The sequence below is a fragment of the Arvicanthis niloticus genome, chromosome 18, assembly GCF_011762505.2.
Source record: "Arvicanthis niloticus isolate mArvNil1 chromosome 18, mArvNil1.pat.X, whole genome shotgun sequence".
In the NCBI taxonomy this organism is placed as follows: domain Eukaryota; kingdom Metazoa; phylum Chordata; class Mammalia; order Rodentia; family Muridae; genus Arvicanthis; species Arvicanthis niloticus.
Genome location: NC_047675.1, coordinates 48,908,726 through 48,932,128, shown reverse-complemented (window position 1 = coordinate 48,932,128; position 23,403 = coordinate 48,908,726). Strand labels below are relative to the sequence as shown.

General features: G+C 49.0%; 1 protein-coding gene across 2 annotated transcripts; it reads left to right on the top strand.

Annotated features, from left to right (window-relative positions):
- Positions 1-8: 8 nt before the first annotated feature.
- Positions 9-22,018, top strand: LOC117723321 (sulfotransferase 2B1-like). Of its 2 annotated transcripts, none has more exons than XM_076916010.1 (7): positions 9-458; positions 6,787-6,950; positions 15,021-15,235; positions 16,016-16,142; positions 16,306-16,400; positions 19,763-19,943; positions 21,783-22,018. In XM_076916010.1, the coding sequence occupies exons 2-7, from the start codon at positions 6,809-6,811 to the stop codon at positions 21,896-21,898; spliced, it is 876 nt and encodes a 291-aa protein (XP_076772125.1). In that variant the 5' UTR covers positions 9-458; positions 6,787-6,808; the 3' UTR covers positions 21,899-22,018. The 2 variants fall into 2 exon arrangements, with proteins under 2 accessions (XP_076772125.1, XP_034378758.2); XM_034522867.2 differs by lacking the exon at positions 9-458 and adding an exon at positions 1,823-5,517.
- The last annotated feature ends 1,385 nt before the right edge of the window (positions 22,019-23,403 follow it).

The window sequence follows — 23,403 nt, the reverse complement described above, 5'->3', positions numbered from 1 at the left end:
ACTCTCTCTCCAGTCCCCTCCTTTCTGCGCCCCGTATGCACTAGAATACCACTCGCTAGCTCAGAGTGGAGCCACTCTCCTTAGTTTACACACTTTCTGTGGACATCCTTGAGATGGCCTCTCAGGCCAGGTACTTGGAATTTCCTTCCTAGGGAGCTGGAACCTTGTTCTGCCGGTTGAACTTTGGGAGTTGGCTCTGGGACACTGAGCCATATTAGGACAGGCAAACCTTCCTCAGTCTTCATAGTAAACAGTTTAGCTGTGTGGCTACAGTGTATCCGCAGGAGCCCTTAAGCCAGGTGGGCAGATCCACACAGAAACCACTATGTACAAGTTTACTACTACAAGTAGAAACAAGATGCCAACAGGCTGAGAAAAGCAACTCTTCTCAGTGCAGTGGAGGACCACCAGCTGGGATGATCAGGCGCTGTCGGTGGAGAGGAGACCCATCAGCTCTGGTAAGTGAGCTGAGGGCTGAGAGACCGTGATCCTCTTCTCAGAGGCCCATCCATTTAGGATTCTGTGTTGGGATTTTTGCTTGTTTTTTGTTTGTTTGTTTGTTTGTTTGTTTGTTTTTGGAGACAAGTTCTCACTCTGTAGCTCAGGCTGGACTCAAACTTGTGATGATTCCCTGTCTCCACCTTCTGGTTGATTACGATTTTGTGTCACTTTGCCAGGCCTACTTGTGTTTCTAATTATGGCTGCCATGAAACCTGTTGCCTGAGAGACCTCTCATCCCTAACACACCCGCTCAGTGTGATTATCTGTCCAAGGTCACAGGGGACACAATGTTCAGGAACACAGTCCACTTGACCAAAGTGGTCCAGGTTTTGCTATTATGGTTTCCTCTGTGATAAAGGTTCTGAGGCCCACAGCCAAGATTTCCCTTCACGATGACCCATGCCCACACTGGCTTTCTGCTTGCCCTTCTGGGCCAATCAGCGCCCGGAGCTCCTCAGACCCTCTACCTAGACTTATGTCTCATAGAGCTAGGAAGCCCAGGGTGTCTTCTGTGCCCTCCCTGAGTGTGTAGACAAGGACCTGTACAACTCCTGCCTACAGACGTTCCAATGTCCTCACACATGTATGTCTGTCCTCCCTAAACCAGGCAGACGGGCTGTTTTCCGTCCCTACTCAGTGGTCCCTCAAGGGTGTGGCCTCATTTGTCTCTTTCTGGGACTGAAGTCTAGTTACCGGGAGGATAAGCTGAGCAGAGAAACACACCCTGAAGGTGGGCAGCGCCATCCCGTAGACTTACAGCTCAGGTGGAATAAAGAGAAAAATGGAGAATGCCTGTGGGAAGCCGTGGCAAGGCCTCATTCTTGGCAAACACTCACCCTTGGCTCTCCTACCTACTATTCTTCTTTCTGCTTACCTTCCATGATTCACTTGTCAGTTCTCAGAACTTCAAACAAGGCCTCATAGCAACCCACCTTAGTTACCCTTCCTCCTGATCTCTAGATTTAGCCAACATCCTGCTAGATAGATGTTTTTAGAACCCCTGGTAATGGCAAGGCTTTGTGAGAACAGCAGGTATAACTTAGTTAGACCCCACAGCTGCAGCTAGCTTCCTCCACCTGCAAAGCCCCTTTCTCTTCTTTCCCCTCCCCATATCCTGTTTTTAGAGTATATAACTGGTGTGAACAATAAAATCTTGGCCAGGCGGGGAAGTGGTGGCGCACGCCTTTAATCCCAGCACTTGGGAAGCAGAGGCAGGCGGATTTCTGAGTTCGAGGCCAGCCTGGTCTACAGAGTGAGTTCCAGGACAGCCTGGGCTGTACAGAGAAACCCTGTCTCGAAAAACAAAAAACAAAAAACAAAACAAAATCTTGGCCAGCTTGATCTGACTTCTTGACTTGCTGTGCCTCTTTATTTTCTCGTGCATCTCAGTCCTCTCCACAGGGTCTGGGGGTCCCACTTGATTGTCCAGCTGGACTGGACAGATGCCCACTACAGTGAGCAGTCAGGGCAAGTCCAGCCTACCCCCAACCCCCACAATGTGTGCATGTCTCTGTCTGTGTGTGTCCTGGCTGTCATGGTGTGCACTGCCTTATTCTTTATCACCTACCCACTCTGGGGACTGCAATCTCTGAAACCGTAAGTAAAGGAACCTTTCTTCTCTGAACCTGTTTCTCTCAGTATTTTGCCACAGCAATGAGTCCAACAGAAGGTCAGTCCCCCTGGGGGTGAAAAGACCCACCCTTCACAATTCAGCAGCCCAGTGTCCCCGGCTTACCTGAGTGTTTCTACACCCTCCATCTCTGCACAGAACCCTATTTTTCCAATCAAAGGATGAGTCTCTGAATTTCCCTTTTAGTCTTGGCTACAGGAGGTAAGGGTCTCCTGGCAGTGCATTTAGAAGCTAATGAATGGTTCCTACTACTCTGTCTTTTAAAATAGGGTCTTAGCTCAGGGGTAGTGGTGTATAGCTTTAATTCAAGGCCAGCCTGACCTACTTATCCCTTGAGATTGGGTCTAGAAGTTGAAGGGTACCACATGGTTCCCAACATATATTTCTTTGTTTGTTCGTTCGTTTTGGTATTTTTTGGTTTGGGGGTTTTTTGTTTTGTTTTGTTTGGCAGGGACAGGATCTCTTTATGTGCTCTGGTTGTCCTGGGACTCCCTATATAGACCATGGAGATTCTTCTGCCTCTTCCTCCTGAGTGCTGGGATTAAAGGTATGCACCACCATGCCCAGCTAAAACATATATTTCTTTTTGTTTTGTTTTTGTCTTTTGAGACAGAGTTTCTCTGTGTAGCCCTGGCTGTCCTGGAACTCAACTCTGTAGACCAGGCTGGCCTCCAACTCAGAAATCCTCCGCCTGCATCTGCCTCCCAAGTGCTGAGATTAAAGGTGTGAGCCACCACTGCCCAGCAAAACATATGTTTCTTGAAGTGAAACTGTAACTCTTGGAGCTCATTCTTTGCTTGTAGAACTTTGTCCAGCAACTCTAGCCAACCTTAGTACAGTCACTAGTTCTCCAGTGTTCTGTTGTACCAGATACATAGTCACAAGTTCCTTGTGGCTTCCGGTGACTTCATAGGAGTCAGTCAGTGTGGATGTTTTTCATGTCTTTTTTTTTTTCCCCAAGATTTATTTATGTATATGAGTACACTGTAGCTGTCTTCAGACACACCAGAAGAGGGCATCAGATCCCATTACAGATGGTTGTGAGCCACCATGTGGTTGCTGGGAATTGAACTCAGGACCTCTGGAAGCTCAGTCAATGCTCTTAACCACTGAGCCATCTCTCCAGCCCCCCATTTTTTATGTTTTATTCCCAGCTCATATTGTAGACCGTTGATACTCTATAAATAGTCTCTGCATTTAGCCAGATTACAGACAATTTGCAAAAGTAGTGAAAGAATTTGTAAAGCTCAACCTTCAAATATTGTTCATGTAGAAACACTTTTAACACCTAAATTCCCGTCTTGATTGCCCGAGTGGCTAAAACAAACCTCCATGGAAAGCGGTGTGTTTATCTGGTTTTTCTTTCTTTGTGTTTCCATTAGCGTGTATCAATTGTTGGGCCCCATCTTGGCCCTGCTTTGGGCTTTGAGGACAAACCTGAGCCTGGCTCAGAAATCCACCTGCCTCTGCCTCCTGAGTGCTAGGATTAAAGACATGTGCCACCACTGCCTGGCTTAAATCTTTTAAATATATTTTAAATGTATATGTGTGAGTGTTTTGCCTGCACGTTTGTATTTGTAACATTTGGTGCAGTGACTTTGATGGCCAGAAGAGCGTCCTAGCCATAAAACCCCTAAGAATTGGAGTTACAGATGGTTGTGAGCTACCATGTGGGTGCTGGGAATTGAACCCAGAGCCCCTGCAGGAGCAGGAAGTAAGTCTTAGTTAGTGAGACATCTCTCTAATCTCCCACTGATTTTTGAGACAGGGTCTCATGTAGCTCAGGCTGGTCTTAAAGTCAGTGTATAGCGGATGACCTTAAATATTTGACTCTCCTCTACCTCCTGAGTGCTGGGATTGTAGGCACATGTCACCATGTGTGTGCAATGGCAGAGACTGAATCCAGGGTTCCTGCATGCTCGGCAAGCACTCTTCCATCTGAGCTCCGTCCCCAGCCTCACTATAGGAATCACATTACAGGAGAACTGTCACAACTAGAAACAGCCCTGGTGTCCATAAACACACCGTAAGCAGGTTAACACTTATCTATTCAATACAACGCAGCTGTGTGGAGGAACTATCTGTACACACAATGACATGGATGAATGTCGTAAACAACATGAGGAGGGAACAAACCCAAACACAAAGCTGTGCATCGTGTGGCGCTCAACAACAAATGAAACGAGAGGTGGTGACAGGCTTGTGTAACTTAGTAGGGGAGGACCCAGGTTTATGGTAAGAAGGAGGCCTGAACTGTTATAGGCCCCGGTTGTGATTGTGGGAATCACATGGCACTTGAATTAATGAAATCAGTTTAGCTGAACCTAAACTGATTGGAGAACTTGGCTGTGGTCTCTCTGGGTTTTGGAAGCTGATTCTCCTGGGGAAGATCTGAGCAGAGGGTCAGGACCAGAGTTACTCTATAACGGACATGTAAGGACAAGCGGACACCAGGTCAGTGTATGCTCTGTGAGTGTTTGTTGATCAGGACCAGAGTTACTCTATAACGGACATGCAAGGACAAGCGGACACCAGGTCAGTGTATGCTCTGTGAGTGTATGTTGATAATGACTTGTTTCCCACCTAATAAGACAAAGAGGATGGGGACCCTCCAGTACCCTCCTGCAGCATAATGGATCAAAACAAAACAGAACCCCCAAACCAACCAAACCAAAACACCCAAATCTCCCAAGCAAACAGAAGGAGTTTTGTTGTGTTGTATACAAATCTCCAGGAGTCTGGTTGTTGCAAATAGTCCTGTAGACAGTAAGACATTTCTGTGCTGGTTGGCAGCTGCCTGTGAGACTGTGCAGCAAGGGATTCCGGTACTTTGGCAGCTGGCAGTGGCAGAAGATGGAAAAGTCTTCATGGACATACCCTGTTAGGGCTGATTGTTTTGTACTGTCTACCACTTACCACAGATGTCATAATTATATAAACTGCATGGTTTCTAGGGTGGTAGAGAAAGCTGCCTTCTGTTGTCAGAATACAAGAAAGTGACGGTGCACTGCCCCTTCCTGGCCCCCTCCTGGCCCCCTCCTGGCCCCCTCCTGGCCAGTGTCTCCACAGGGGAGCAGTTTTAAAACAGGAAAATTTGTGTCCTATCCGGTGGTCACTGTTAAACTGCACTTTAGTCTGCTCAAAAAAAATAGGTTCTGTCTCGAAGATTATCCACTTATTGCTTGCCGATGGGGGCGCTTTTCCCAGCCCCTCCCCCAAATGGGTCTGGTTGGGGGCGGGCCACCTTGCAGTGATCTGCCCCAGGGCCCTGCCATTCTAGGGTGGAGCCTCTTAGGAACTGCCCAAGTAGAGCCTGAGCCGGGCTGCAGTGCACACCGGGCTGCAGTGCACACCGAGAGGCACAGCAACATGCAGAAGACTTTGTGGTAAGTAAGGGATCCGGAGGGAACAGGGGAGGTGGGGCTTCTGTCAGAGGCTGCTCCAGGATTCAGTAGAAACATTCCTGTCAGCCCAGACTGGGCAGCTGTGTTGGGGGCCGACTTTTAGCAGAAAGCGGCTATCAGCTTTGCAGCCATCTTGAGCCATATACCCTGACATGAGACTTGTATTACAATAGCCTACAACAGCTGAGAACACTCCGATAATCTTGGTTTAGATACCTTGGGTGTGTGAGATTAAAGGTGTGTGACTTAAGAGTGTAATTTAGAGATAAGATTTAGAGACAAGACCTAAGGGCATGATTAAAGGTGTGACCAAAAGGCGTGGCTTAGAAGTAAGACATATAAAAGGCAGAGGCAGACATTAGGTAGAAGACACTTGGCTCTAGAGAGAATCAGACATTAGGGAGACACAGAGGAGAGAATCAGACACATCAGACATTAGGGAGACACTTCAGAGAGTACAACTTGGAGTAGGAATTAGGCATTAGGTAGCAGGCACTTGGAAGAGAACTTGGAAGAAGTAACTTAGAACTTGGAGGCACTAGGAACTAGGAACTTAAGACTTGGGACTTAGACCAGGAAGAGAGACTGAAGAATAAACGGGATTGAATCATACTCTGTCTGGTCTCCATTCTTCGAGTTCGTCCTCACTCTCTGTCTTGCTGAACTCTGACCCGCAGACCTGAGTGGCAGCTTGGGCCGGGATACAGTGGCCGCCCAAAGTGGGGCAGCTCAGGCCCCAACATTTTTTGGTCCTCAACACAGCTGTATAGGAAAACTGGAGGGGGGCTGTGGGTGGGAACTGCTTGCTCGTTAGATGGGGCCTTTGGATACCGATCTCACTATGCTTTGGGGCTGAGACAAGCAGCTCTCAAGTCCACAAGAATGTTCAAGATACATCACAACCAAACAAGTTTGCTGCCGAGGTGTAGCCCTGCATACAAGTAGCCAAGAACTGGTGGATAGGGCAGAATTCTGCAAGCAACTGGCCATACTCTCAAAGCCAGACCGATCGATACCACTGTCAGTCCAAGGCCAGAGTACAAAGATATCTATATCCTCTGATGAGACTGGGCCAAACGACAGACTGGTTTGTCCAAGGTTCTAAGATGGTCCTACAATGATACCTGAGAGCTATACCAGCAGCCACAGGGTGTGGACCTATCTCAACACTTTAATGATGGGATGGCAGACTGACTTATATCTACTGAAAAGAGCTTGGGCACTGGATAAGAAAGACTCCCTCCCCTACAGCCTTGCTCCAGACAGCACCAACATGAATGAGCGCATGAACACCACTGAAATCTTCGATGGCATCCGCTACCCGGGGTACGTGCACACCCAGGAGTCCCTGAAAGCGGCTTGTTCTTTCCAGTTCGAGGACACAGACATCGTCTTGGTAACGTTCCCCAAGTCAGGTGAGAGGCAGGCCGGGACAAGGAGCTTCCCTGTCACCTGTGAATCTGCTATGAGGTGTAGGTCTGCTTTCTGGCTTCAGTCAGTACCAGCTCCATGAAGCCCCTCACTAGCCTCCTTGCCCCATTGTTCCTCTTTCCAGTAGCCTCAGAAGCTCAAGGTGTCCTGGGCACCAGCAACCCCCCATCCCTGTACCTTGGTCAGTGTCCCACAAACTTCTCATCATCTCTCTGCACTTGCTTGAACATGTTTCTAAGCCTATGGGGATAGTGCAGAGAACCCAGCTTTATCCTGAGGCGTGTGGTCCTTTGGGGACAAGCTTTGCCTCGCCCTGAATGCCATGCTGAGGTGAACAGTGAACACCACCCCAGTGAAGTGTGTTTATGTGGGGACAGGAACTCCCTAATCCCATAAGACTGCCTGGTCTAACTTCCTCCAGTGTGTCCAGGGTACCAGCATGGTTCTGCCAGGACCCTCTGGGGCCATCTTCTCCATCTTGAATCTGTAAGGATAGGCACAAGATTGAGGATCCTAACTGGGGGTAGTTTGCTTTTGTCTCCTGGGCAAAGCCCAGCTAGGGCACAATGCCCATTAACAGCAAGATCTGCCTCCTGTGACTTGGCCACCAGGGCTACCTGGACTACCAGTGACCTAGATAAGTCAATAATCCAGCAGACAGGGCCAAGTAATCTTCCTACACTTCACATTCATGATGAGTCTCTTACACCAGACCCCCTTCCCTTCCCTCCCTCTACAGAGTTGTCCCCATTTCCTAGCCTCTGCCCCCTTCCCCATCCCTGGATCAGATCCATCCATTCACATCTTAACATATCTACCCAAGGGCCTGGTCTGTGGGTTGGGCTTCCCACCAGAAGGAATGCCGTGGGTGAGCTAGGATCCATCAGACTGTGCCTACAGCCTCTCAGTGCATCCTCCTAAAGGATATGGCAGCAGAGCTATGGGCCCTGGGTCCTGGGTCCTGGATCCAGGCCATCAGTGTCCCTGTACTGGGGCAGAGGTGAGGCCAGATCATCTCTCAATAGCTGTACAAGCTAATCCAGACACAGCAAGTTCTGACCTGCACCAGGCAAGATCCACTGCTGAATCCTATCACTGGTCCTTGAACTGGGCACAGGCAGGATGAGGGGAAGGGCCATGCCTGCTCTGAAGAACCTTTTCTGGTTTGTGTTTTCTTAGACTGGTGCTGTCTGAATTAGAAAAAGATGGTACCCTTCTTCCCCATATTGGAAGCCAGAGAAACTAAGAAAGGGCCCTATGGCCTTCCATTCCCATCAAGGCCCCTGGGATTTGCTATCTCTGAAGGTAACCCCAGGAAAGTGTGTTTGTTTGAGGGGAGGAGACACCTGAACAACTCCCAGAGCACCCTCCTCTCTGGCCAGGGGCAACACTTCTTTTCCAATGTCTAAGGCAGAGAAATAGGTTGTGGCATGGCCTGGTGGAGTATTTGCTTTGAGTAGGTAAGGACCTGGGTTACATTCTTATCAGAGGCAGCCAGATAGGCTTTCTGGAAAGACCATCACCAAGGCTAGAATGTTCTGGAACATTCCATTAGAAAGTGACAGTGAGACAAGTGTGGTGGCTCACGCCTTTAATCCTAGAATTTTGGAGGTACACTCGGACAGATCTCTATGAGTTCAAGACCAGCCTGGTCTACAGAACTGGTTCCAGTACAGTCAGAACTACACAGAGGTATCTTGGCAAAAACAGAAACAAAAACAAAAACCTAAAGCAATGAACCAGAAAGTGGTACTTATTAGATGTCACGGCATTCCCTCAGGGAGCTCATAACAGGGATGGCAGGAAGCCACCAGGAGCTGGGTGACATCCCATGCCGGGATGCTCCTCTCACTCCAGATCTGACCATCCTCCTGACAGTTCAGTGGCCATCCCTCCTGGGAAGGTTTCTGCAGATCTAGGCCACAGTTTGCCCTCTTTCTGCCTCATCCCTCTCTTCTGCCTTGCCTGGTGGGGTCACTGTGGCATCAACATACCAAGGAGGCTCCAAAGTATCCATATGGTGAGTGTTCATCTCAGACCAAGGCCCCCAGTGCTCTGTAGGAAGGGCAGCGGTAGGCTAAGGACACACAACCAAGCAGGAAGCTGGCATGTAAGAGTCTGGTGTTCTCAGTCAGATCTGCCTTCTGATTCCACAATAGAGCCTTTCTTCCTTTCTGTAGGACCGCCCTAGCCTCCCTTCTCTCCCTGCCTACCATCCCCCGAACAGCAGCCCCAACATGGTCAGACTCTAATCCTCACGGTATGCGAGCTCATTTTGCAGTCATGAAGAGACTGAGGATCTTTAGATGGAGATCATGACGGATCACAGAGTCCAGTGTTATCATAGGGTCCCTAGAGGGCGGTGCCTAAGGCTCAGACAGCAAAGGAGTTATGGTGACAGGAGCGGGGACAGATGGGAGATGTGCTGGTGCTTCGGTGATGCTCTTGCCCTTGGATGAGACAGTTTGGAATATGGGAGCCCCAAGAAGCTGGAAAGGGAAAGGTCAGAAGGAAATGGTTTCCTTAGCAACACCAACCCCCCACTAGCACTTTGACGTCAGAGCTACAGGATGAGGTGTGTTGTTGAAAGCCACTGGTTTGGTGGTTATTTGTAACATTTACTTATTTGTGTGTGTGTGTGTGTGTGTGTGTGCATGCTCACACAGGCATGTGCACACTTGGGCACACACTGTGGCACAGTGAATGTATGGAGGTCAGATGACAACGTTCCAGACTCAGTTTTCTCTTTCTCCCATGGAGTTCTCAAGGGAGTTTATCAGGCTTGGGGGCTGGCTGTTGCGACCCACACTAGCCCCACGTTCCTGTGGCCAAAAAATGTCACGGCCTGAGCAAAATGTTGAGGCCTGGGCTGCCCCACGTTTGGTGGCCACTGTATCCCGGTCCAAGCTGCCGCTCCGGTCCGCGGGTCAGGATTCAGCAAGAGAGAGAGTGAGGGCGGACTCGAAGAATGGAGACCAGACAGAGTGTGATTCAATCCCGTTTATTCTTCAGTCTCTCTTCCTCTAAGTGTCTCAAGTCCTAAATTCCTAGTCCCTAGTTCCTAGTCCCTAGTGCCTCCAAGTTCCAAGTTACTTCTTCCAAGTTCTCTTCCAAGTGCCTGCTACCTAATGCCTAATTCCTACTCCAAGTTGTACTGTCTAACCTAATTCCTAGTTCCAAGTTGTACTCTCTGAAGTGTCTGATTCCCTGCCTCTGCCTTTTATATGTCTCACTTCTAAGCCACGCCTTTTGGTCACACCTTTAATCATGCCCTTAGGTCTTGTCTCTAAATCTGATCTCTAAATTACACTCTTAAATCACACACCTTTAATCTCACACACGTTTAATCTCACACACCTTTAATCTCAAGGTATCTAAACCAAGATTATCGGAGTGTGCTCAGCTGTTGTAGGCTATTGTAATCCAAGTCTCACGTCAGGGTATATGGCTCAAGATGGCTGCAAAGCTGATAGCCGCTTTCTGCTAAAAGGCAGCCCCCAACAGCAGGCCTTTTTACCTGTTGAACCATCTCACCAGTCTAGCTGATAGTCATCTGTTACAGCAGCTGTACAGGAGGGGACAGTGGTAGGGGTGTGTCCAGGAAGGTAATTGACCACTGCCTCCATGTCCAGAACCACCACATCCTGGTCATACCACACCTGGCTCCGTATAGGTGCCAGCCACTCATGGTCTTGAGGGAAACCCAAGCGGGTTACCATGTGGACATCCAACTGCTGAGGACCAGGCATTGCTTTAGCAGAGCACAGGGAGGTGTGGGTATCTCTCTCCTGCTCTCAGAAAACCTGCTCTTTTGTCTATTTCCCAAGCTCCCAGAGGCTGACAGGATCTGCAGACTAGAACACCTAGCCCTCGGGTACACTCATACCTTCCTGCCCCAGTGGGCACAGAGCCAGCCTCAGCCTCCCTTCATAAACAAAATGGATGATGACTAAAGTATGCCTATCAGTCAGGAAGGTAGAAAACCCCAGTGTTCCATAGAAGCCATTCCTTCTTCTAGGACTTCCCCGTGTCTGTGTGATCCCGGAACTTTCAGTGGGGCCTTTTACACCCTCGTCTCCCATCTCCTTGATAGCATCAGGTCTTACACACAGTGCTTTCCCCTTGTTTGTGATCTCAGTTACCCACAGTCAGTGTAAAAAATATTAAAGGGAAAGTTCTAGAAATCACTAACTCTAGTCTTAATTGTGTCAGGAAAACCTCACACCGTCTGCTTCCTCCAACCTGGGATGTGACTTCTCCACTGTCTCTATGCTGGGTTCATAACTGCCGCCATTGATATCTTATCTAAGTTTTCAGTTATCAAATCCAGGGCCACAGAAGCCAGTAATCCTGTTCATGTTTCCTCAAACCTCAAAGCATATGATTGGTCCAACCCAGACAGGAAAGCCAGAAAGTGTTTCCCTCCCTGAAAAGGTACAACTTTTCAGCTTAATAAGGAAAAGACAGAATCGTCTCAGGTTGCCAAGGCCTGTGGAAAAAACCAATCTGTGAAAGTATGAAGACGAGGGAAGAAATCCAGGTTAGTTTTGCTGTTACCCTGAGTGACGTGGGTCGCCCTGGGCAACATGGAAAAGGGAGTAAAGCTTTTGGTCCTGGGCTTGGCCTGTGAGGAGGGTAGCAGGGGGGCCTGTGCCCCCTCAAACTGCACCCACCCCAGCTGCACTGCCCCCAGAACAAAGGGAGAGAGAGGCCTTGTGGTCATGGGAAGCAAACTGCAATCTCCAGCCTGGGGCCAGGTGAGACACAAAGAGGAAAAAGGTACTAGGTATAGGCGGAAGAAGCGACCGATGGCAGCTGTCATTATGCTTGGAACCTGCTGTATTTACTTATTTATTTACAAGGCTTTTTTATTTATTTTGTTTTGAGACAGAGTCTCTCTATGCAGCCATGGCTGACCTGGAACTCACTATACCAGCTGCCCCTGATAGGATTAAAGGCATATGCCACATTGCCCCAGCCTAAGGTGTTTGTGTAATACAGTTTACAAAAGAAAGGCTAGCCTGGGGGAATGGGTCCTCATAACCTCTGTTACAGTTGCTGTAGGTTATTGTTAAGCCACACTGAGACAACACTGCTGTAGCCTCACTGATAGACCTTGTAATGAAAATGTATCTTGTGGGGACACAGTAACTGTTCCTTTTTTTATTTTTGGAAAGAGAGCCTCAATATGGAGCCCTGGCTGGCCTAGAACTTGCTTTGTAGACCAGACAAGCCTTGAACTCATAAAGATCCACCCACCTCTGCCTCCCCCAGGGGATTAAAAGTATGCTCCAGTACGCCTGGCAGTAGGAACTTTCTTTTTTTGTTTGTTTGGTTTTGGTTTTGGTTTTGGTTTTGGGTTTTTTTTTTTTGTTGTTGTTGTTTTTTGGGTTTTTTGTTTTGTTTTTGTTGTTTGTTTTTCGAGACAGGGTTTCTCTATGTAGCCCTGGCTGTCCTGGAACTCGCTCTGTAGACCAGGCTGGCCTCAAACTCAGAAATCCACCTGCCTCTGCCTCCCAGGTGCTGGGATTAAAGGTGTGCGCAACGACCGCCCGGCTGTAGGAACTTTCTAATTCACCCCTTCACACTGACCAGCTAGCACTTGGAGAGTCTGAGACAGCTTTCCCTGTCTGTGGAAAATGTCTACAATAGTCAATGTAAAGAGAGTTTATGTTGGCTCATGGTTACTGAGATCCCAGTCCATGACTCAGGGTTACCACACAGCTTTTGTCTTGTGGTACATCATGGTAGAGAGGACTCGGCAGAGCAATTTCACTATGACTGAGAAGTGAAAAGAGGAAGGGAAAACGACTTGGGTCTAGTGACCGAGCACGCACATGCTGTGCACAGAGCCCTGGGATCCACCCAAGTACAAAGAGAAGAGACACACACTCAGGATATAGGAAGTTGGAAGAATGATTTCTAGTATGGGCAAGACCCAGGGTTTGAAGCCCAGAAACAACAAAAGCAGGCATGGCAGGAAGCACGTGTCTGTAATCCGAGATGCTCAGGTGGTGGAGGCAGGAGAGTCAGAAGTTTAACATGAGACCCAGCTCAAAAGAAGGAAGAGACTGGGGTGCTACTATCTCAGAAAACACTCCCCCGTGATCCAAAGACCTCCTGCCAGTCCCCTTCCTCAGTTTCCCTCTTCCCTCTAACACGTAGGCCCTTCAGAGACATTCTGGATTCAAGCTTGCCTCTGAGATTGAGGGAGGTCACCAATGTTTTGCAGTGCACTTGGGAACGGTCACTGTATGGACGTTTTAAAGGAATCTGCCACCAAGTGTGGTGGTGCACCTGGATCTTTGTCAGTTTGAGGCCAGCCTAGTCTGCGAGTTTCAAAACAGCTGCTACATGGTGAGACCCTGTCTCAATAAAACAAAACAACAATGGGAGTTAAGGAATTTGTCCATTGTTTGCAATTTTCACACTTGGTTTACTCCTGTGTGGTGTGAAGTAAGATCTTGTGCTGTGTTTTGCCAAATGGCTATTCTGCTGACCCAGGGGTGTTGTCCTGCTCTGAGCAGCCCCTTCCTGACCACACTTGTGTCTACCACTGGGCTGTTCCCCACTGGGCTCCACTTGTATTCTGAGGCCGGGCTGCTGTGTGTTTCTTTTCAGTATAACTTCGGCACCAACTTGCCTAGGTCTGTAGAAACCCGAGGGTATTTTTATTGGAATTGGGTTTGATTTACAGATTAACATGGGAGAACTGGTCTGTTTATTTTGCTAAGACATCCTGTCTTAAGGACAGAGGATTCTCCATCTGCCCAGCCCACCCCCACATCTTCACAGAGGCGGGAACACGCTTCCCACATAGCCTTTACCAGTTCCTTCCTGTTGGCATCTCTCACTGGTGTAGCAGGGGGGTTTTCTCCGTTGTTATACCTCAGAGTTGCTCTGGGGCCCATTAGGACAACTAATATTCTTCTTTTTTGTTGTTGTTTTTTTTTTTAATTTAAAAAAGTTTTATTTATGATCTTTTAATGTATATGAGTACTTTGTGTCCATGTTTGTCTTTATGATAAATGCTTGGTGCCTGAGGAAGCCAGAAGAGGTTGTCACATCTCCTGGAACTGGAGTTACAGACGGTTGTGAGCTGCCATGTGGAGAATTGAACCCATGTCCTCTGGAAGAGCAACCAGTGCTCTTAACCACTGGGCTGTGTCTCCAGTTCCAAGACTTGTGATTTTCTTTCAAAGCATACTTTTCTCTTTCTTCTTACCTTCCTTTTCTTCCCCTGTAATGGAAGGGCTAAAACCTAGGATCTTCTGCTGAGCCCAGCCCCCAAACAAAACAAGCCCTTTAATAACATGTTGCGGCTGTAAGACAGAAATTGACACTAAAAACTAGGGTTCTACAATAACAAATGCCAAAACCAAAGCAAACAAACAAACAAAAAACCCAAAAGTGGGACTTCAGGGAAGGGATCTTAGGTAGCTGGGACTTGGCTCGGTGGTAGAGCCAAATTTATACCTGTAGGACCCCAAGAGAGGGAAGGGAGGGAGAATACAGAAGGGGGGTGTTGTAGAGAAAGCCCAAGCGTTTTAGAAAACCCCCAAATTGAAGTTATCTCACTGTGGCCGAGATGAGGGACTAGGAACCCCCTGAGTTCTCATGTACAGAACATTAGCAGAAATTTGGGTGATGGAAGCTATACTGAGGGCCAGGTGTGACGGCACATGCCTTTAATCCCAGCACTCGGGAGGCAGAGGCAGGTGAACACTCTGTAGGTTCAATGCCAGCCTGGTCTACAGAGTGAGAACCAGGACAGCCAGAGCTACGGAGAGAGACCCTGTGTCAACAAACGTATTGATTAAGGCCTCGAATGGAAGTAAGGAACACAGAGAAGAGTGGGCGATCACTCAACTGGACCAGGTATGGGACCTGTGGTCTGTGCTCGCAGAACAGCGAGAGAGGACCAGGCTGGCTTCAGAATCCTCCCAAGAATTAAGGATGCACACAGTAAATCTGTTACTCTGAGTGGAAAGAATGTTTTAGGCAGAAGTAGCCACACCCCAACCCCTGCCCCACCCTTAACCCCTGTCCTACAGGTACCACCTGGATGCAGCAGGTTCTGAGCCTTATCTTCTGTGAGGGCCACTTGTGGCCTATTCACCACCTCCCCAACTGGTCCCGCATGCCCTGGATAGAACAGATCTCCTTCAGTGTCCTCTTTCCCAAGCGTAACACTTCCTGGCCTCGTATGTTCACCTCGCACCTGACTGCCAAAGGGCTATCCCCAGCTCTGTTGAAGGCCAAGACCAAGGTAAGCATTTCACGAGAGCCGAGACGGAGTCAGGCTTCGGGAGTCCAAAGGATACAAAGGGTTTGGCTTTACCTTCCCATCCTGGGGTGAAGGACAGGGAGTATGTTACGTGTAGGTGGATAAAAATCACAGCAGCAGAAGACTGGGCTGGAGGGGAGGCAGGGTCCGTACAGTAGGGAGTTCCTACCCCAGCCAGCAGTGCAGGAAGGCCAGGACGAGGAGGAGGAGGAAGAAGAGGAGGAGGAAGAGGAGGAAGAAGAGGAAGAGGGCGCGGGGGTCAGCAGGTTAGCTCTCTGTCCAGGTGTAGTGAATGTCAGTGGTTGGCTCTGGGAAGAGAAATCCCTTCCTAACATGGTGGGAAGGCCCTAGAGAAACAAGTAGGCCTTGGAGACACAGGTCTACACTAAACTTCCCGGCAGTAGATTCTGGTGGAACCTTGATAGGCAGGGCTCACTTACCCTGTGGGGTGATAGTGGCCATAAGCTGCCTAGAACCGGAGAGAATGAATAACGGAGTCCCCCTCCCCAAATAAAAGTGTTAACTGTAATAATCAAGAAACCAAACCATGCTACCCATTCACTAGCTATAGAGGACTCCACCCACTGCCGCTCAGGGATCAGGTGTGGTCTGTGCCTGGCGTCCAAGTCACCACTACTGTCCTGGGGGCTGCAGGCTGGCTTTATGCGACTCTTCCCACTTCTAGACTGGAGCTGGGGTCCTGGGCTCAATGGGAGAAGTCCTAAGGCTCAGAGCTCTGAGATTCATGACTCTGTCCACCAGGTGGTGTACATGGCCCGGAACCCCAAGGACGCTCTGGTTTCTTTCTACCATTTTCACCGAATAGCCGGCTTCCTGCCCAATCCCAGCTCCTTTGAGGACTTTGTGGATGAGTTTCTCGAGGGCACAGGTGGGTCTCAGGGACTGAGGTGGTTCTCAGAGTCCCCTTGTCATCCAGCTGGCGGGCAGCCTTGCTTCCTTCTTCCAGTCACTCTGAGGTCAGCCTGCTCTTCCTGGGCCCCAGTCACATACGGCTGAGGCTGCAGTACCTTCTCTGTTTCTTCTTTGCTCAGGCTTCTACGGCTCCTGGTTTGACCATGTGAAGGGGTGGCTAGACCTGCGGAAGGACCTAAATTTGCTTTTTGTCACCTATGAGGAGCTGTACCAGGTGGGCACCCACTTCCTCCTATCCAACAAGCTACCTCCTCAGTGGAAGCCCTGGCGTGTGGCATCCCCTGCTCCTCCAGAATATTCTGTGAAGCTCGTTTTTCCTAAGACAGGACTGCCAATGATATTGGTGCTCTCAGAACTCCTAGCTGCTCCTGATTCAGACATACCTCCTTCCTGCCACTTTCCTAAAGCACCAGCCATTGTGAGACTCGTTGATACACGTTTCAAGCAATTTTTATTTTATTTTATGTGATTTTATGTGTATCAGTATTTGTCTTCATGTATGTCTGGACCATGGGTGTGCCTAGTGCCAAAGGAGTGTCAGAAGAGGGCATTGGATCCCCTGGAACTGGAGTTATGGACAGTTAGAGCCACCGTGTAGGTGCTTCGAATCAAACCCAGGTCCTCTGCAAAAGCAATGAGACTTCTGACCTTCAGAGTCATCTCTCCAGCCTGAGTTTCAAGAATTTTTTTTTTTTTTTTGGTTTTTCAAGACAGGGTTTCTCTGTATAGCCCTGGCTGTCCTGGAACTCACTCTGTAGACCAGGCTGGCCTTGAACTCAGAAATCCACCTGCCTCTGCCTCCCAAGTGCTGGGATTAAAGGCGTGCACCACCACTGCCCAGCTTCAAGAATTTTTTAAAAATGTATCTTGTGTGTGTGTGTGTGTGTGTGTGTGAGTGTGTGAGTGTGTGTGTGTGTATCTTCCAGTATCAGTGGGGGCCAGCAGAAGGCATTGAATCCCCTGAAGCTGGTGTTACAGGGAGCCGTGAGCTGATTGATGTGGGTGCTGGGATTTGAACCTGCATCCTCTAGAGTAACAAGTATTCAACTATTCAGCTATCTCTCCAGCCTCAAGAATTTTTTAAAAAGATTTATTCATTTATTTCATGTACATGAGTACACTATAGCTGTCTTCAGACACACCAGAAGAGGACGTCAGATCTCATTACAGATGGTTGTGAGACACCATGTGGTTGCTGGGAATTGAACTCAGAACCTCTGGAAGAGCAGTCAGTGCTCTTAACTACTGAGCCATATCTCCAGGCCCAAGACTTTTTTTTCTTTTTGAGATAGGGTTTCTCTGTGTAGCCCTGGCTGTCCTGGAACTCACTCTGTAGACCAGGCTAGCCTCGAACTCAGAAATCTGCCTGCCTCTGCCTCCCAAGTGCTGGGACTAAAGGTGTGTGCCACCACTGCCTGGCAAGACTTTTTAATGTACATTTATGATTTTAATATTGTGGGGCTGGGAAATAGCTGAGTTGGCAAAATGCTCCTAGTACGTGTACAAGGGCCTGCACTTGGTCCTTTGAACCCACGTAAAAAAGCCAGGTTTGATAAAATATGTGGGAGAAGCAGAGACAAGCAGATCCCTGTAGCTCACTTGGCTGGCCAGCCTAGTATGTTTGGTGAGTTGAAATGGTGAGTTGAAAACACACACACGCACACACACATACACACACACACACACACACACAGACCCAAACACGGACCCAAACACATAGACACACTAAGAAACAAGAATTTAGGGACCCCTGAGCAGTGGTGGCGCACGCCTTTAGTCCCAGCACTTGGGAGGCAGAGGCAGGCAGATTTCTGAGTTCGAGGCCAGCCTGATCTACAGAGTGAGTTCCAGGACAGCCAGGGCTACATAGAGAAACCCTGTCTAAACCAAAAAAAAAAAAATTAGGGACCAACGAAGTGCTCAGTAGATAAAAACATTTGTCGGCCTGGTTTGGTCCCTGGAACCCCAGAGAACTGACCCCTCTCTCTCTTCTCCTCCTGTGCCTTAAGCTATACATTCAGCTACTGATGTTTTGGTGCTTTTTGTATTTATTCATTAAAGTAATCTTTGACTCCATCTGACTGCATTTGGGAGTATAGATAAGCAGCTCCTTGGAGCAGCTTTGGTGGGTGAATCCAGGCACTGTATCTGCTCCTCCCTTCAGCCCCTGCACTTTCTAACAGAACAGACAGGCCTGGCGATTACTCAGCCCACCCTGGCACAGCCAGCAAATTGCATGCATGATGCTGGAGAACCTGGAGTTCTCTGTGCTGTTCCAATATTATGTGTAAACACTAAGATTTTAACTCAGAATATCGAGACGACATCTACTTCTGCACAGTGAGTTTTAAATTCCATCCGCGAGGCCGACCTTTCCTCTGCTGCAGCGTCGGCTCCAGCCGTGTGTGCTGAGGGATTTTTGGGAATCCAAGATCTGTTGGGCCTTAGAAACTGTACACGTTTGCCCCCAGCAGACAGCCGTGGTTTGGCCTCAGGACTTGAAGACAAGGGAAACAAAGATGGTCCTGAATGGATTCGGCATCAGTGGAGGTCGAGGCCTTTCCAACAATAAATGAGTCTTGATACAAAAATTAAAGCTCGATTTTCAAAGCTTTATTAAGAATCGGATTCCTTAAAGATGTGACACCCTCTGAATTGCAAATACAACATCACCTGAACACAGAGAAATATTAATCCTTGAGGTTTTGTTTAAGGTTTTTATGCCCTGCTTCTGGTCCTTGGTGATGTTGTCCTGATACTTCTCAGCCCCGGTTACAGACAGCTGTGAGCAGCTGTGTGACTGTTAGGGATGGGACTGATCCCTCTGCAACAACAAGTGCTCTCAACTGCTTAGCCGTCGCCTCAGCACCCTGCCCATGCATTCTTCATGACTATGAAATATTCTGTGGTATAGATATAGTTAAAAGAAATTCCCTTTGTGGTTGATTTTATGCTGTTTCCAACTACTTCCTATAGCAGATAATACTGAATTGAGTATGTTTGTTTACACCTCGAGTTACTTGTACTATTTTTTAAAGTTATTTTTTATATATGATTTATTTATTTTATGCACATGAGTACACTGTAGCTGTCTTCAGAAGAGGGCATCGGATCCCATTACAGATGGTTGTGAGTCACCATGTGGTTGTTGGGAATTGAACTCAGGACCTCTGGAAGAGTAGTCAGATGGCTTAACCTCTGAGCCATCTCTCCAGCTCATACTATTTTTTAGTATACTGGGGGGGATATGTTGAGGCACTGTCTCTCTATGTAGCTCTGGCTGTCCTGAAACTCACTCTGTAGACCACTCTGGCCTCAAATTCACAGAGATCTGCCTGAGTCTGCTTCCTCAGTGCTGGGATTGGCTGGCTTATTTTATTTTTAAATATATGCATATTTGTATATCTATATTGATATTTGTGCGTTGGATCCCTTGGAGCTACAGTTACCGGGTGCTGGAGCCTGACCTCGGAACGTCCCAAGAGCAGTGTGCACTCTAAATCATCACACTGTTTCTCTTCTCCCTACTTGTACTGTGTTGATGTCTGAAATGTGTATCCATTCCTCTGGGTCCAGGAGCCTCGCTGTACCATCCAGAAGTTAAGTGACTTCCTGGGGCGCCCCCTGGGGCCAAAAGAGGAGGACACCATACTGGAACTCAGCAGCTTCTCCTTTATGAGTCAGAGCAACATGGTCAACTACAGCCTTTTGCCCAAGGAGATCATGGACCAGAGCCAGAGCAAGTTCCTGAGGAAAGGTAGGACTCCCTCCCAGCCGCCACCCAAATACCCACAGCCCATTCTGGGACCAGTCTACCCTTATCTTTTGTTTGTATGTTTTGTTTTTGGTTTTGAGAAAGGTCTCTATGCAATCCTGGCTGTCTTGGAGCTTGCTACATAGACCAGGCTAGCCTCAGACTCACAGAGATCTTTATGTGTCTGCCCCCCTAGTGCCGGGATTAAAGGCATTCGCCCCTACTCCTGACACCCCTGTCTTTTTGCATCTGATTACAGCCCGTAGCGCACCCACTCTACTTGCGTCCTGATCTTCCTCATTCTTCCACAGCAGCAGTATGATGCTGGCGATACCCCCAGCCCCTGTGCCATTCTCTTCTGGTGCTGCCTTCACAGGGGTCCCCTTTCGGCCCCAGGCTACAGTTCTGTCTCAGACCACTCCTCCCAGAGCCACCCAAATTTCTGAATACCTCTCAGAAAGTGCCCCAAACCCCATCTCTGCCAACTCTTCCAAAAGAAACTGACCCTCGACATTATTACGGGCAACATGTTCTAGCGTTGCCTGAGTCCAGCCCTGCCCACCCAGTTCTGAAGAATGGGTAGTAGAAAAGGACTCTATCTACCTGAGCACCTGTGGGACGCTTGGATGTAGAAAAGAGAGGGGCCTGTGGATCTCCATGGCGGCTAAAAGTATGCCTTGCTATTGTCCCTGATAAAAACCCCTCGGTGCACAGGAGCTCTGGCCTGTGTGAAACCTGGCCTCGCCTTTCTCAACAGTCAGAGGAACTGCTGTCAAAGTCTCCAAGGAGACAAATCCTCAGAACCAGTCTTCAGGGTACATGAAACTAGACGCTGGCCCCCAAGCCCTAGCCAAATGTGTAAACAGCAAGATTTTAACTTGGTCCAGGATGGGGGCAGCCATGGATGCTCATGACCACATCCCTTGGCTGCCCTCCAAAGTACACAGACTAGGGGAAGTTCGCACACAGCGCTGGAGGTCAGAGTAAGGCATCCTTGGGCCACACCCCTCCCTGCCTCTTTTACTCCTGTGGTGCCAGTGTTTCTGGCTACATCACTTTAGGCTCGGCTCGTCTTGATTAGGGTTTGTGAAGAGACACCATGACCACAGGTACTCAGGTAGATAGAGTCCTTTTCTACTACCCATTCTTCAGAACTGGGTGGGCGGGGCTGGACTCAGGCAACACTAGAACGTGTTGCCCGTAATAATGGCGAAGGTCAGTTTCTTTTGGAAGAGTTGGCAGAGATGGAGTTAGGGGCACTTTCTGAGAGGTACTCTTAAAAAGCAAAACATTTCATTGAGGCTGGCTTACAGTTTCAGAGGTTCAGTCCATCATCGTCATGGCGGGAAGCCTGGCAGTGTGCAGGCAGCCATGGTGCTGGAGGAGCCGAGAGTTCTACATCTTGATCTGCAGGCAGCAGGAGACTGCACCTCACCAGGCATAGCTTGAGCATAGAAGACCTCAAAGCCCATCCCCACAGTGACACACTTCCTCCAATAAGACCACACCTACTCCAACAAGGATACACCTTCTGACAGTGCTATACCCTCTGGGCTAAGCATTCACACACATGAGTCTGTGGGGGCCATTCCTATTCAAACCACCCCAGGCTCCACTCTTACCCTCTGAGGACACCAGTTAGTAGATTAGTCCTCTCTCCCCTTAACCTATTTTTAGGTGAAGTTATGTTCCCAGGTATCAGATGGGAGGTTCACATGCCTCCTACAGGACGTAATTCAGAATTCGGTGACGGAGAAACAGCTGTCGGTCTCTCAGGAGTTAGCTGTGGGGTATCCTCGTCTTCTCTCCCTGCCTGACTCACGCCATCTGCCCTCATTCTAGGTGTTGTGGGGAACTGGAAGGAACACTTTACTCCTGAGATGAATGAAAAGTTCAACGCTGTCTACCAGTCCAAGATGAGTGACTCTGGCCTTTGTCTCCCCTGGACCATGGACTGACCCTTCTGACCTATGTAGCACATTCACACGGGCCTGTCCTGCCATGCTGCGACCCTGGTCTAGCCTGTCCTCCTCCTGTGTTATATCCCTGGTCTAGCAATAAAAGCCCAGATCCGTGTTGTACAGACTCTGTCCTAGCTTCAGCCTGGACCTGTGTACTACACCCTTTACTTTGGGACTTGAGGGAGACATACATCCCTAGGGGCCTCTCTTTTCTCTAGAGCTTAGTCCTTTACTAGGCTGCCGTCCCAAAGCTTTCTTTAGAATCTCCAGAGGAGACTTTCCTAGACCTTATACCCCAGGGTCATTCTTCCAGAAGGCAAGGGGGATAAAGATGTAGAAAAGTGGGAGGAGCCTGTGGGGTTCCCTAGGAAACCAAATCTAGACCAGAGAAGTCAAAACAAGCATTAGGAACAAACACCAACAAACCCGAGTAACGGGAAAGGTCTCTGCACACTCTCTGGACCTCCCAGAGTATGTGGGCTGCCTATCAAGATGGCGCTGTCACAGCAACATGTACGCAGCAGCAAGCTTCTGCTCTGAGAAGAAGGGTTGGCAGCATTGGGCATAACAAGGCCCAAGTGGAGCCAGCAAGTCCCTTCTCAGCCTCCCCATTCCTGTGCACTGGCCATCTGCCTGTGTTCCATGGAATACTCTAATGGCAATATGACAAAAATCCAGCCCTGGCTTAAAGTCAAGGAGTGACTTAATCCAAGGAGCTGGCTCCATAACTGGTCGGTTCTGGGTTCCATCATGTTTTTCTTTCTAGCAGCTGTCTGCTGAGAACAGCCCTCTCTAGACCCCGGGGCCTTGACTCAGCTATTGGAAAGGGCCCCTGGGTTTGTTTTTGTTTTTGTTTTTTGCAGGACAGGGGACATTGACTATGCCACACTCGGTATAGCTTGAGCATAGGAGCCCACCCCCGTGGTGACACATTCCTCCAACAGGGCCACACCTACTCCAACCAGGCTAAGAGAATCCATGAGGCCACATGAGTGTACAGACTCTTCGGGGTCTGAGTGCAGATCTGGAAGCTTCGCCCCCTTGCCTGTCCCAGTGTGGAACACTAAGGTATCCAGATGCCAGGAACACTCATCCTGAGCATTGTCCACATGTGTCCGCAAGTAAGGAGGTACCAGACGTGAGGCAGGCAGCTAGAGTGCTGCAACTATGAGCTGTCTCCCTCAGAATCTTGGTGTCAAAAGCTAAGCTAAGCTCAGCTTGCCTGCCTCAGACCAGGGGCCATCAAGAGAATTGGGAAGGAGGGCACCCTGGAAATGCAATTCAGAGCCTGCCTGGCAAGAGGAGGGGAAGCAACAAGCTTGTCTCTGTTTTCTTGGGTGAGAACTGGGATGCGGATCCTCACAGGACTTAGCAGCCCAGCCAAGAGGCCAGGATGACTTCGCTCCAGTCTCCAGGGGTCAGTCAGAGGAGCCCAAGTGGGGCATCAAGCACATAGGACTGGGGTTGCCTGGGGGGCGGGGGAGGCTGATGTGCAACACTGG

Excerpts from the sequence above, each read along its gene's own strand:
- LOC117723321 (XM_034522867.2), top strand. The coding sequence starts at position 5,351 with ATGGGTCTGGTTGGGGGCGGGCCACCTTGCAGTGATCTGCCCCAGGGC. Across the intron at positions 6,951-15,020 it reads GGTAACGTTCCCCAAGTCAG|GTACCACCTGGATGCAGCAG; the intron begins GTGAGAGGCAGG and ends CCTGTCCTACAG. Across the intron at positions 19,944-21,782 it reads GAGCAAGTTCCTGAGGAAAG|GTGTTGTGGGGAACTGGAAG; the intron begins GTAGGACTCCCT and ends CCCTCATTCTAG.